The 14,980-nt window shown below is 45.7% G+C and overlaps 1 protein-coding gene across 2 annotated transcripts in view; it reads right to left on the bottom strand.

The window, feature by feature from the left end:
• The window catches only part of TSNAX (translin associated factor X), a 447,127-nt gene that overhangs the window by 289,798 nt on the left and 142,349 nt on the right, over positions 1-14,980 (bottom strand). For both annotated transcript variants that reach the window (XM_063917691.1, XM_063917690.1), the window contains one exon: positions 8,553-8,667. In XM_063917691.1, the coding sequence (XP_063773761.1) occupies positions 8,553-8,667 (115 nt within the window). The remainder of the gene's footprint in view (positions 1-8,552; positions 8,668-14,980) is intronic.

Raw genomic sequence — 14,980 nt, 5'->3', positions numbered from 1 at the left:
ACAATATGCATATTATAGATGTTACTTCAGTGCCGATTGGTTGCCATGGTCAACGTCTCCACTGGCTCACTTCTCCGCTCTTTTTACTGCTTAGTAAAAACTTTTGTTAAGGAAGTAGACCATCACAGGTATTTATACTATAAAAGTAGCCACCTTCAAAAGTGTAAAGATAATATACCTAAAGGCCAGTTCCTTCGGATTAAAAGGAATTGTTCTACGAATGAAGTGGCAAAAGAACATATAGAATCATTGTGTGAGGCATTTTTGATACAGGGTTATCCAAAATCAGTATTAGATCAAGCTCTGAAAGAAGTGGAAAACAGAGAGAGGGAAAGTTTATTGGATAATAGAACTAGTTCAAAAAGAAATAAAAGAAGATAGAGAGGACAACAATGTTCGTAACTAAATATAATACTAATGCATATGAAATTAAGAAGATTGTTAGAAAGAATTTTTCAATACTTAGGTTGGATGAAATTTTGAATTCAAATACTAAATTGACAGATCAAGTGATATTTAGAAAGTCTGATAGTCTGAAATCTGTGTTAGAACCCAGTTTCTTTTCATGCAAAAAATCGATATCGTCTAGGGCTCAAGGGGGACAACTAGACACATGGTTACCTAAATTACCAATAGGGTTCCACAAATGTGGGAAAACCAAATGTATAACATGTAAACACACGAAAAAGAAAACTGTACAGTTTATTTCATCAGTCTCGGAGGAAAAGTATAACATAAAAAGTTTCCTGAATTGTAGATCCACATATGTTGTATATGTCTTGCAGTGCATATGTGGATTGAAATACATGGGGCGTACTACTCGAGCGCTCCACGTGAGATTTATAGAACAGAAATGGCAAATAGATAAAAGGATAGGAAATACGTACCTTTATCGTCATATTTTGGGATGTGGGGAGGGTAAAAGTGAAAATATTAATACAGGTTGAGTATCCCATATCCAAATATTCCGAAATACGGAATATTCCGAAATACGGACTTTTCTGAGTGAGAGTGAGATAGTGAAACCTTTGTTTTTTGATGACTCAATGTACACAAACTTTATTTAATACACAAAGTTATTAATAATATTGTATTAAATGACCTTCAGGCTGTGTATATAAGGTGTATATGAAACATAAATAAATTGTGTGAATGTAGACACACTTTGTTTAATGCACAAAGTTATAAAAAATATTGGCTAAAATTACCTTCAGGCTGTGTGTATAAGATGTATATGTAACATAAATGCATTCTGTGCTTAGATTTAGGTCCCATCACCATGATATCTCATTATGGTATGCAATTATTCCAAAATACGGAAAAATCCGATATCCAAAATAACTCTGGTCCCAAGCATTTTGGATAAGGGATACTCAACCTGCTATTAGTGCAAATGAACAGGTGCCGGTGACTAATAGAGGAGGGGATAGATATAGGCGGTTATGTAAGGAGGAGGCATTCTGGATATTTAATCTTAAGACTCTGATTCCTCAGGGCCTTAATGATTCAGTGGAGCTAAATAAAATTTAGGGTGATAGTCATGAAAGATAGTTGATGGATATATACTTCCTTGTGTTACTGAGAAATGGAGGTGGAGATTTTATTTATATATATATATATATATATATATATATATATATATATATATAGGTATTTGTGTGGGGGATATGGGGGATATATAGGTAATTTAGATGGTAGATTATAAAGAAAAAAAAATTATTTATTATTTCCCCTATATATCCAGGATTGATATTTTTGGATATATATAGCACTAATATTATAATCCATATATATACATTTACAGTTATATGAATATTGTTAGTATATTAAAAATAGGTTTTTTTTTTATTATTTATTTCTAATTAATATATTTTTGTGTTAGGTATATATGCATATACTCAAAATATTGCATACATATTGATGTATTAAATGGTGGAATTGTGGGCTTACAATGTGTATATGGATATGGAAAGATATATCTTTGAAAATGGCGGTGGGGATTGAATAATAATAAAGATTCCCTATTGATATTAAAGATGGCGACCGGGACTCAAAACGAGGCTTGGATTTTAAGGAATTATCCTTCAAAACATTTGGCACTATGAAAGTGAGGCTTGGTATGGGCAGGTAAAATGGCCGCTGCAGTCTATATAAGGGCTGGACTGAAAGTGAGGCTTGGAGCGCACAAGTAAGTGCGCATGCGCATCAGCGCGGGAATTACAAAACTTGTAGTGGCTATATAAACGGAAATCCACCAAATGCAGTCATTCAAACTGAGGAAGCCGCTGAATGCACTAGGAGGCGGAGAAACGTGTTTTTGTGGTGACTGTGCCGGGTGTATCATCTCCATTAATCGCTGCCTGAAATCAGCTTTATTTGTTGCATAACGATCGGTGTACTTGCTATATGGCCAACCACCAGCAGAGGGAGCCGGAACACTGTGGATGGTTTCTGTGCGAGATCTTAACTCCAGATAGTCAACAAATAACGGATAAGCACCAGCAGAGGGAGTGGAACCACGGGATCATCCGATTACCATATCATTTGGAGGTGATATAATGGCCATTATGTATGGTAATATTCCATCCATCTAATTAGTGTGTGCACACATTTCTAAAAGGAACATTGTATAGCTTTGGGACATATGAACACCTCGAGTGTTTGAAGATACAGCCCATAGCACTTTATATGCAGTCCAGTGGACATTTAAATAGTTCATTAGAAGGATTAACCTTGAAATCTTGCACATATAAATTCATTTTTTAATGATTTTTTAATGATATATTTTATTATATATTATGAATTAGAGAACAATATATATATATATATATATATATATATATATATATATATATATGGATTGATGGATTGTTTATCCGATTAGGATTTACATTGATTGAATATTTTTAATCTGCAGCATTATATGGTAATAGATTTATGATACAATTAAAGTATATATATATATTTTAATTATACAATGTCTCTTTTGACTGGTGCAGACGGCGTTCCTCTGTATTTGCAGGGAGTTAATTCCCGGGCAATTTAGTGTTTGAAGGTTGTTCATAAGGAGTACAATTATCCTTATAAGTAGGAGCAGCTGACTGCACCAGTATTTACCCTCCATTTCTTGGTAAGTGCCAGTGCTTGGGAGTGTATGCTCTTGCCCACACACCGGTAGTGTGGGGACAAGTGTGCATACACATATTGTTTTTTTGTAGGTATTAAAATCCTATTTTCTCATACGTCCTAGAGGATGCTGGGGACACCATTAGAACCATGGGGTTTATACCAAAGCTCTAGAACGGGCGGGAGAGTGCGGATGACTCTGCAGCACCGATTGACCAAACATGAGGTCCTCCTCGACCAGGTTATCAAACTTGTAAAACTTTGCAAAAGTGTTTGAACCCGACCAACTAGCTGCTCGGCAAAGTTGTAATGCCGAGACCCCCTAGGCAGCCGCCCAGGACGCGCCCACCTTTCTGGTAGAATGGGCATTCACCGATTTCGGTAACGGCAATCCAGACGTAGAATGAGCATGCTGAATCGTAGCACAGATCCAGCGTGCAATAGTCTGCTTGGAAGCAGGAGCCCCAATCTTGTTAGGATAATACAGGACAAACAGAGCCTCCGTTTTCCTAATCTGAGCCGTTCTGGCGACATAAACTTTTAAAGCTCTGACCACATCGAGAGACTTCGACTCCACTAAGGCGTCCGTAGCCACTGGCACCACAATAGGTTGGTTCATGTGGAACGATGAAACCACCTTCAGCAGAAATTGCTGACGAGTCCTAACTCTGCTCTATCTTCATGGAAGATCAAATAAGGGGTCTTGTGAGAAAAAGCCGCTAACTCCGATATCCGCCTCGCAGATGCCAAGGCCAACAGCATGACCACTTTCCAAGTGACGAATTTCAACTCCGCCTTCTGTAAAGGTTCAAACCAATGTGATTGAAGGAACTGCAACACCACGTTAAGATCCCATGGTGCCACTGGGGGCAAAAAATGGAGGTTGGATGTGCAACACGCCTTTCACGAAAGTCTAAACTTCTGGAAGGGAGGCCAATTGTTTTTGAAAGAAAACCGATAAGGCAGAAATTTGTACTTTAATTGAGCCCAACTTTAAGCCCGCATCCACGCCAGCTTGTAGAAAATGGAGAAAACGTCCTAACTGAAATTCTTCCGCAGGGCGTCCACTGCTATTGCTTGAGGGTCCCTCGACCTGGAACAATATCTCTGAAGTTTCTTGTTGAGACGAGACGCCATCATGTCTATTTGAGGAATTCTCCAAAGACCTGTCACTTCTGTGAAGACCTCTTGATGAAGACCCCACTCTCCTGGATGGAGATCGTGTCTGCTGAGGAAGTCTGCTTCCCAGTTGTACACTCCTAGAATGAAGATCGCTGACAGGGCGCTTGTATGCCTTTCCGCCCAGCGGAGAACCTTCGTGGCCTCCGCCATTTACGCTCTGCTTTTTGTTCCGCCCTGGCGGTTTATGTACGCCACTGCTGTTATATTGTCCGACTGGATCAAGATGGGCAGTTTGCGAAGCAGATGTTCCGCTTGAAGAAGGCCGTTGTAAATGGCCCTTAACTCCAGAACGTTTATGTGTAGACAAGTCTCCTGGCTTGACCATCTTCCCTGGAAGTTTTCCCCTTGTGTGACTGCCCCCCAGCCTCGGAGACTCGCATGCGTGGTTACTAGGATCCAGTCCTGGATCCCGAACCTGCGCCCATCTAGGAGGTGAGAGCTGTGCAGCCACCACAGGAGTGAGATTCTGGTCTTGGAAAATAGAATTATTCTTCGGTGCATGTGCAGGTGGGATCCGGACCACTTGTCCAACAGGTCCCACTGGAACACTCTGGCATGGAACCTGCCAAACTGAATGGCCTCGTAGGCCGCCACCATCTTCCCCAGCAAACGAGTGCATTGATGGATTGACACTCTTGCTGGTTTCAGAATTTGTTTGACCAGGCTCTGAATTTCCAGAGCCTTTTCCACTGGAAGAAAAACTCTTTCATTCTGTGTCCAGAATCATTCCCATAAATGGCAGCCGTGTTGTTGGAATCAACTGTGATTTTGGCAAGTTTAGAAGCCAACCATGTTGTTGCAGAACTGCCAGGGAGAGTGTAACGTTCTGCACCAGTTGGTCCTTGGATCTCGCCTTTATCAGGAGATCGTCCAAGTATGGGATAATTGTGACTCCTTGCTTGCGAAGGAGAACCATCAGTTCCGCCATCACTTTGGTGAAAAACCTCGGAGCCTTGGACAGACCAAACGGCAACGTCTGAAATTGGTAATGACAATCCTGAATTGTAAACCTCAGGTAAGCCTGATGCGGAGGATAAATGGGAACATGTAAGTAGGCATCCTTTATGTCCACCGACACCATAAAATCCCCTTCCTCAAGACTGGAGATCACTGCTCGGAGAGACTCCATCTTGAATTTGAATTTTCTTAGGTAGAAATTGAGGGATTTTAGGTTCAGGATTGGTCTGACCGAGCCGTCCAGCTTCGGTACCACAAACAGGCTCGAATAAAAGCCTTCTCCCTGTTGTGACGGGGGAACCCTGATAATGACCTGATTTTGACAACTTTTGTATTGCATAGCATACTACCTCCATGTCCGGAAGAGAAGTTGGTAAGGATGATTTGAAAAATCGGCGAGGGGGAACATCCTGAAACTCTAGTTTGTACCCCTGGGACACTATTTCTAAAACCCAAGGGTCCAGGTCCGAACGAACCCAGAACTGACTGAAGAGTTTGAGATGTGCCCCCACCGGTGCGGACTACCGCAGAGGAGCCCCAGCGCCATGCGCTGGATTTGGCAGAAGCCGGTGAGGACTTCTGCTCCTGGGAACCTGCCAAGGCCGGTGACCTTTTACCCCTTCCTCTAGTAGAAAGGAAGGAAGAACCTCGGCCTTTCCTGTATTTATCGGGCCGAAAGGACTGCATCTGATAGTGGTGTGTTTTCTTTTGTTGTGAAGGTACGTAAGGCAAAAATTATGACTTACCCGCGGTAGCCGTAGATACCAAATCAGCAAGACAGTCACCAGACAAGACACCACCTTTATTTGGCAGAGATTCCATATTTTTCCTGGAGTCAGCATCAGCATTCCATTGATGGATCCACAATGCTTGCCTAGCTGAGACTGCCATAGCTTTGATCCCAAAAGGCCAATAGCTCTTGCAGTTTCCTTTAGGTAGGCCGCAGCATCTCAGATATAACCCAGTGTCAAAAGGACGCAATCCCTATCTAGTGTATCCATATCAGATGACAAGTTATCTGCCCACTTTTCGATAGCACTACTCACCTACGCAGATGCAATGGCTGGTCTGAGCAGCGTACCTGTGGTGGCATAAATGTATTTTAATGTATTTTCCTGCTTACAATCCGCAGGGTCCTTAAGGGCTGCCGTGTCAGGAGGCGGGAGAGCCACCTTTTTAGACAACCGCGATAGGGCCTTGTCCACAACGGGGGGGGGGGGGGGGGGTGACTCCCACTTTTCCCTATCCTCAGAGGGAAACGGATACGCCACCTGAATCCTTTTGGGAATCTGAAACTTTTTGTCAGGGATTTCCCAAACCTTTTCAAAAAGAGTGTTCAGTTCGTGAGACGGAACGTTACCACAGGTTTCTTTTCCTTATACATACAGACCCTTTTATCAGGAACAGCAGGGTCCTCCGTGATATGTAATACGTCTTTTATCGCCACAATCATGAACTGAATGCTCTTTGCTAATTTTGGATCCAATCTGGCATCACTATAGTCGACACTGTAGTCAGTGTCCGTGTCGGTAACCGTGTCTGCCAACTGGGCAAACAAACGTTTTTGTGACCCAGAGGGGGTCTGGACCTGTAATAACACATCCTCCACAGATTTCTTCCATGCCTGGTTCTGAGATTCAGATTTATCTAATCTCTTACTAATAAGAGCCACATTAGCATTCAAAATATTTACCCAATCAGGAGTCGGCGGTGCCGACAGGGTCACTCCCACAGCCGTTTGTGTCCCTAGTACAGTCTCCTCCTGGGAAGAGCACTCAGCCTCAGACATGGCGACACACGTGTACCAACACCCACAGACACACCAGGCATATAAGGGACAGACCCACAGTAAAGTCTGTCAGAGAGACACAGAGGGAGTTTGCCAGCTCACAACCCAGCGCCTAATCACCGGTTCTGAAACACTAAAGAAAGTCCCAGACCTGCAGCGCTTTTATATTATATATTGCACCAATATTTCTGGGCCCCCCCCCCCCCCACGTTTTGCACCCCGATACTTATTCAGAAGGTTGAGGAAGGACCAGCGTCTCTGCAGCCTATATAGAGGAAAATGGAGCTGAGCAGTGAGGACAAAGCTCCGCCCCCTTAATGGCACGCTTCAGTCCCGCTTTTTTTAAATATATATTTATACTGGCGGGGGTTAGAACAGTGCCTAGGCACTTAAGTCCCCTCTTGCCAGTTTATTTTTAGTCTTTTTCTGCTGCCCAGAGCGCCCCCTGCACCCTGTAGTGCTGCTGTGTGTGTGAAAGCATGGCGCGCAGTGTGCGATCGCTGTGCGGTACCTCAGAATGCTGTCACTGAAGTCTTCTTGATCTTCTTCTACTCACCTGTCTTCTGACTTCTGGCTCTGTAAGGGGGGGGTGACGGCTGGCTCTGGGAACGAGCATCCTAGCGATCAAACCCTCAGGAGCTACTGGTGTCCTGTAGCCAGAAGCAGAGCCTTTGAACTCACTGGAAGTAGGTCATATTTCTCTCCCCTTAGTCCCACAAAGCAGGGAGACTGTTGCCAGCAGTCTCACTGAAAATAAAATACCTAACATAAGTCTTTCTCAGAGAAACTCAGTAGAGCTCCTCAGAGTGCATCCAGTCTGCCTGAGCAAAATTCTAAAATTGGAGTCTGGAGGAGGGGCATAGAGGGAGGAGCCAGTTCACACCCTTTCAAAGACTTAAAGTGCCTATGTCTCCCGCGGATCCCGTCTATACCCCATGGTTCTAATGGTGTCCCCAGCATCCTCTAGGACATATGAGAAATCTAGCTGGCTTTCCGTTGTAGTAACAACTTTGATCTATTGCCACCCCTGACAGGCAATGGGATGTGATCAATAATATGTTTGATCGAGGTGAATGAGTGGCCAGCCAGGGCAAAATCATCTTTATTGTATCGTAATACTTCCATGATTGACGTTTTCAGTATACTGTTTGTTTCTATGGTGATGGGCGCACTGGGTGACATCGGTAAGCGCCTGTGGACCAGAAGTGGAGCCGGCGGTGCGGCTAAGGCGGTGAAGGGGGAGCATTATTGCCCTAACGAAAATGCTGCTTTATTGAAACGTTGGCTGAACGGGGCTGTCTGTGTCTTTTCTTCCCAAGTGCCGCCGATGACAGGTTCTATTTGGTAGTATCAATAGAATTACGGAGGGCACTGGAGCTGGTTATTGATCTTATAGTGAGTGCCGGATCTTCTGAATACTAACATACATACATAATATTTTATATTTTTTTTTTCTTTTTTTCTTTTTTATTTTACATATACAAAAACTCCCACACACCTGATAACTCGGTGTAAAATAAATATTGTTCTCTTGCTTTCAATTGTTGTATCTCTGCCCAACTTCACAAGACGCTCATACTTATCATGTCTTGCATCTAGCTCCTGTTGGAAAGCTGTAAAGAGAAGGAAGAACAAGATTCAGAAACTAGTATTGCGAAGAACTGTGATTACACTATTCAAAATAAATAAAAAATAAAAAAAATCTCCAAAAACTTCTTCAGCCACTGAGTTAATATGATGTGAAACAACAGTATAATGAAAGAAAAATGTTGGTGGTTTGTGAGATTGCGCAATAAACAGTAGATCTGCAGCAAGTAAATTCATTTGCAAAGTAAAAACACCAATACTTGAGAAAAAAAAACCGAGATTTATGGTAAGAACTTACCGTTGTTAAAATCTCTTTCTGCGAGGTACACTGGGCTCCACAAGGAATAACATCAGGGTATAGAGTAGGATCTTGATCCAAGGCACCAACAGGCTCAAAGCTTTGACTGTGCCCAAGATGCACAGCGCCTCCTCTATAAACCCACCTCTGTGCACAGGAGCTCAGTTTCGTTAACCAGCCCAATGCAGTAGCAGGTACTAGAGACGACAATCAAACAGCCACATAGACCAAAAACACTCAGCACCACCGGGGAGATTGTCGGTGGCTAATGCCATATGAACCCAAAGAAGCAAAGTGCGTCATGGTGGAAACCTTGTGGAGCCCAGTGTACCTCGCAGAAAGAGATTTAACAACGGTAAGTTCTTACCATAAATCTCATTTTCTGCTGCGGGGTACAATGGGCTCCACAAGGAATAACATCGGGGATGTCCTAAAGCAGTTCCTTATGGGAGGGGACGCACTGTAGCAGGCACAAGAAACTGGCATCCAAAGGAAGCATCTGGGAGGCGGAAGTATAGAAGGCATAGAACCTTATGAACGTGTTCACTGAGGACCACGTAGCTGCCTTGCACAATTGATCAAGGGTCGCACCACGGCGGGCCGCCCAAGAAGGTCCTCCAGAAAGAGTAGATTGAGCTTTGATGGTAGCAGGAGCTGGCAGACCAGCCTAAACATAAGCATGTGCAATCACCATTCTAATCCATCTGGCCAAGGTCTGCTTGTCAGCAGGCCAGCCACGTTTGTGAAAACCAAACAATAAAAAAAATAAAAAAATAACCAGATTTCCTAATGGAGGAGGTTCTCTTCACATAGATACGGAGAGCCCGTACCACATCCAAAGACCGCTCTTTAGATGACACCTCAGGAGAACTATAGGCCGGAACCACAATCTCCTGATTAAGGTGGAAGGAAGACACCACCTTGGGAAATAACCAGGACGCGTTCTAAGAACTGCCCGGTCACGGTGAAAAATCAGATAGGGGGACTTACAGGATAAGGCACCCAAGTCCGAGACCAATCTAGCTGAAGCGATAGCCAGCAAAAGCAAAACCTTAAGAGAGACACTCAAGGTCCGCAGACGCAAGAGGTTCAAACGGATTACTCTTGCAAGGCCTCCAGAACCACCGACAGATCCCAAGGGGCCACAGGTGGAACGTAAGGAGGTTGAATCCACAACACGCCCTGAGTGAAGGTATGAACATCAGGTAGGGTAGCAATCTTTCTCTGAAACCAAACCGACAAAGGCAGAGATGTGAACCTTGAGAGAGGCCAGACGAAGGTCTATGTCCAGGCCTTGTTGTATAAAGGCCAATAGTTTGGCCGTATTAAACTTGAAAACGTCATGATTATGAGATGCACACCAAGTGAAGTAAGCATTCCAGACCCTATGGTAAATCCGAGCAGAAGACGGCTTACGGGCCTTCAACATACAGTAGTTTGAACTAATGCCTCAGAAAAATTCTTGGCCCTCAGGATGGAAGCTACAAGAGCAATGCCGTCAAAGCCAGACGGGCCAAGTCCTGGTAAACACAAGGGCCCTGAACGAGGAGGTCTGATCGTTGTGGAAGTAGAAGGGTGCGATCCAACGAGAGGCCCTGTAGATCGGAGAACCAGTGCCGCCTGGGCCATGCTGTAGCTACCAGAAGCAGGTTTCCTCCTTCTTGCTTGAACTTCCGTATTACTCTGGGCAGGAGTGACACCGGAGGGAACACACACTGTATCCGAAAGTTTCATGGAATTGCCAGAGCGTCCACGAACGCTGCTCGGGAATCCCTTGTCCTTGCTCCGAAAACCGCAACCTTGTGATTGTGTCGAGACGCCATCAGGTACAGATCTGGAAGGCCCCACTTGTCCACGAGAAGTTGAAACACCTCTGGATGGAGGCTCCACTCTCCGGCGTGTACAATCTGACAACTGAGAAAGTCCGCTTCCCAGTTTAGGACCCCCGGAATGAACAATGCGGATATGGCCGGCAGATGGCGTTCTGACCACTGAAGAATCTGTGATACTTCCCTCATTGCCATGCGGGTTCGAATGGCGCCTTGATGATTGATGTATGCCACCGTGGTGGCGTTGTCCGATTGCACTTGAACAGGTCTGTTCTGTATTAGATGCTGGGCCATTGCCAACGCATTGAACACTGCCCGCAATTCCAGAATATTTATCGGGAGTAGAGACTCCTCCCCGGTCTACCGACCCTGAAGGGAGTGTTGTTCCAACACTATGCCCCAACCTCTCAGACTGGCATCCGTCGTCAGTAGTACCCAGTTGGATATCCAGAAGGGAAGGCCCCTGCTCAATCGATGGTCCTGAAGCCACCAGCTCAGTGACAGACGGACCTCCGGAGACGAGGAGATCATCTGATCCGGTGAGGCAGGCCGTCCCACTTGGTCAGAATTAACTTCTGCAGAGGGCGAGAATGGAATTGAACATACTCCACCATGTCGAAAGCAGACACCATGAGACCTAGCACTTGCATTGCCGAATGAGTCGACACTTGCGGACGAGATAGGAAGCATCGAATCCTGTCCAGAAGTTTCAGGACCTTCTCCTGAGACAAGAACAACTGCTGGTTGTGAGTGTCCAATAACGCTCCCAGGTGTACCATGCTCCGAGTAGGAACCAGGGATGATTTCTTCCAGTTGACAAGCCACCCGTGGGCTGTCATGACCTGGACAGTCAGATCTAGATGACACAGGAGAATTTCTGGGAAATTTGCCAGGATCAACAAATCGTCTAGGTACTGCAGGATCCTGACCCCTTGACAGCGGAGTGTAGCCGTCATGACCGCCAATACTTTGGTGAAAATTCGGGGAGCCGTTGTGAAACCAAAGGGGAACACCCGAAATTGGTAATGAAGGTTGCCCACCGCAAACTGCAGGTACTGCTGACGAGACACTGCAATAGGAATATGCAGGTAGGCATCCTGTATGTCCAGGGAGACCATATAGTCCCCAGACTCTAAGGCCAGAACAACAGAGCGAAGAGTTTCCATATGAAACTTGGAGATCCTCACGTGCTTCTTCAAGGACTTGAGATTGAGAATGGGCCGCGAGGACCCGTTCGGTTTCGGGACTAGGAACAGCGGTGAATAGAACCCTTTGCCTCGCTGAGCCAGAAGCACCCGTACCACCACTCCTGTGGTCAGGAGGGATTGTACCACCGAATGGAGAGTGTTTGCCTTCATCGGATCCAAAGGGGCCTCTGTCAGGCAAAATCAATGAGGGTTCTTGAAGGGTACGGCGTAACCTCGAGTGACGACTTCCCTTACCCAGGTATCCAAAGTGGTCTTCAACCATTTCTGGGCAAAACTTAGAAGCCGGCCCCCCACCCTGGGATCCCCCGTTTAGAAGACGACTTAGTCTTAGGGGAGCGAGAGTAAGACTTATTTTAAGTCAGTGATCGGTTTAAGTTTTGTAACTATGTTGAGATTTGATCCGCCCACAGCGGATTGACTGTAGGGACCATAAATTGCTGCAGTGGCATGGGAGGTCCCACATGGGGCGTAAGTTTAGTTACCAGCGTATTCAACAATGTGGAGAAGTTAGCCCGAGGTGGGTCCATTAGTTGCCCCCGGTGCTACAGACCCACTGGGGGGTAAGGAACCCCCTGAACCTGAACTCTCTGCTGCCATGTTATCCTCAAAAATGACTGCAGCATCACCACCACGCAATGTGGGAGAAGCCCCAGTTCCGTTGCCTCATGTAGCTAACATAATGATAAGCACAATATCATGCAACCTAGTACAATCTTAGCTGCGATATACCTTAGCAAGAATTCCCACTGTAGTGCGACTTTCTATCAGCACAAACTGGGAATCCAAGAGATATATGGTGACTATAAATCACAAAGAAAAAAAACACAGCAAGTATATCTTGTAAAATGCCTATATCAGTTTATAAACCTGACGCAATTAGCCCCCTCAGGTTACAATATATAGGAGTAGCAAGCTAAGATGGTAGCCAGGCAGCAGCTACATGCACACACACATATACAGTCACAAGCATACCAAGCAGAAATTATACACCATAAAACTGCACTGGACTAGCAATACAAAGTGATACTCAGTATAGCTATATATGTAAACAATAGATATAACAAAACACAGTAGACACTGGATGTATATCACAGGGTGTTTGTACCACACAACCCCTGAATGTATGCACTCTCTCTTAACTAACACTGTTCCTTGACAGGTAGAATACTTAAGTGTCCTGTAAAATGCACAGCGTTGGCGAGCAGGTGGCTTTACAGTGGAAGATTTGCCCCAGCAGTCCCAGGAACAGCGCAGCTCCATGTGATGGTGGCTGACAGGGAGTGAGGGAGAGATATGCAGCTCCAGGGCGGGAACATAAACCCAAATGGCGCCCTGGGGCTGGGGGAGGGGCTACAGATTAGGCCTTATCCCCCTGCTGGCTTCCCCACCGGGCACTGCGGGCTGTAATAAAACAAGGTTTTATGAAGAGAAAAACCCCCACCTATACCATGTGTCCCGATGACTAGTGGAGCGGCTGCCCTTTACAGTGTCCACGCCAGCGCGTGCGGCCCGCCCCCCCCACAGCCGCGCCGGATCGCGATAAAAGTGGGCCAAAGAGACCCCTTACCTCCCCTTGTACCTGCGGCCACGCGATCCCGGAGGGCAGCGGCGAGTGTGTGTGTGTGTGACTGACAGGAAAGACACCAGAGCCTCCGCTGTAGTGACCCGGCAACCAGGGCGCAGGAGTATACAGAGCCGCTGGGGGAGTGACGGAGCTACAGCAGAGGATGTCTATCTGACATACATGAAAGCTGCAGCCCTTGAAGTCTTCAAATTTCTTACTTTTTCCTGAAATTAAGCTATAATATAGGCTGCATTGCTTGCTTACTGCATGGCACAAACTTACAAACTGAGCTCCTGTGAACGGAGGCGGGGTTATAGAGGAAGCGGCGCTGTGCGTCTTGGGAACAGTAAAAGCTTTGAGCCTGTTGGTGCCTCGGATCAAGATCCTACTCTACACCCCGATGTTATTCCTTGTGGAGCCCAGTGTACCCCGCAGCAGGAAAAAAAAACAACGAGATTTATGGTAAGAACTTACAGTTGTTAAATCTCTTTCTGCGAGGTACACTGGGCTCCACAAGGAATGACATTGAGGTGTGGAGTAGGATCTTGATCCGAGGCACCAACAGACTAAAAGCTTTGACTGTTCCCAGAATGCATAGCGCCGCCTCCTCTATAACCCCGCATTGTTAACCAGTCCAATGCAGTAGCAGGTAAAAGACGACAACCGTTAGTAGCCACATACACCACATTCTTACGACAGGAGAAGGTGTCAGCGGCTAATGCCTTACCAACCCAAAGAAGCTGAGTGTGTCAGGGTGGGCGCCCTGTGGAGCCCAGTGTACCTCGCAGAAAGAATTAACAAAGGTAAGTTCTTACCATAAAACTCGTTTTCTGCTGCGGGGTACACTGGACTCCACTGGGAATGACATTGGGAATGTCCTAAAGTAGTTCCTTATGGGAGGGGACGCACTGTAGCGGGCACAAGAACCCGGCGTCCAAAGGAAGCATCTGGGATGCAGAAGTATCGAAGGCATAGAACCTTATGAACGTGTTCACTGAGGACCACGTAGCCGCCTTGCACAATTGTTCAAGGGTCGCCCCACGGCGGGCCACCCAAGAAGGTCCAACAGACCGAGTAGAATGGGCTTTGATGGTAGCAGGAGCTGGAAGGCCAGCCTGTACATAAGCATGTGCAATCACCATTCTAATCCATCTGGCCAAGGTCTGCTTATTAGCAGGCAAGCCACGTTTGTGAAAACCAAGAACAACAAAGTGGGAATCTGATCTCTAAGAGAAGCTGTTCTCTTCACATAAATACGGAGAGCCCGTACCACATCCAAAGACCGCTCTTTGGAGGATAAACCTGGAGAGGTAAAAGGCCGGAACCACAATCTCTTGGTTAAGGTGGAAAGACGACACCACCTTAGGCAGATAACCAGGGCGAGTTCTAAGAACGGCCAGGTCACTGTGAAAAATCAGAAAGGGTGACCGACAGGACAAG

The sequence above is a fragment of the Pseudophryne corroboree genome, chromosome 4 (genome assembly GCF_028390025.1).
Source record: "Pseudophryne corroboree isolate aPseCor3 chromosome 4, aPseCor3.hap2, whole genome shotgun sequence".
NCBI classification, from domain to species: domain Eukaryota; kingdom Metazoa; phylum Chordata; class Amphibia; order Anura; family Myobatrachidae; genus Pseudophryne; species Pseudophryne corroboree.
This window is presented reverse-complemented; position numbering and strand designations above follow the sequence as displayed.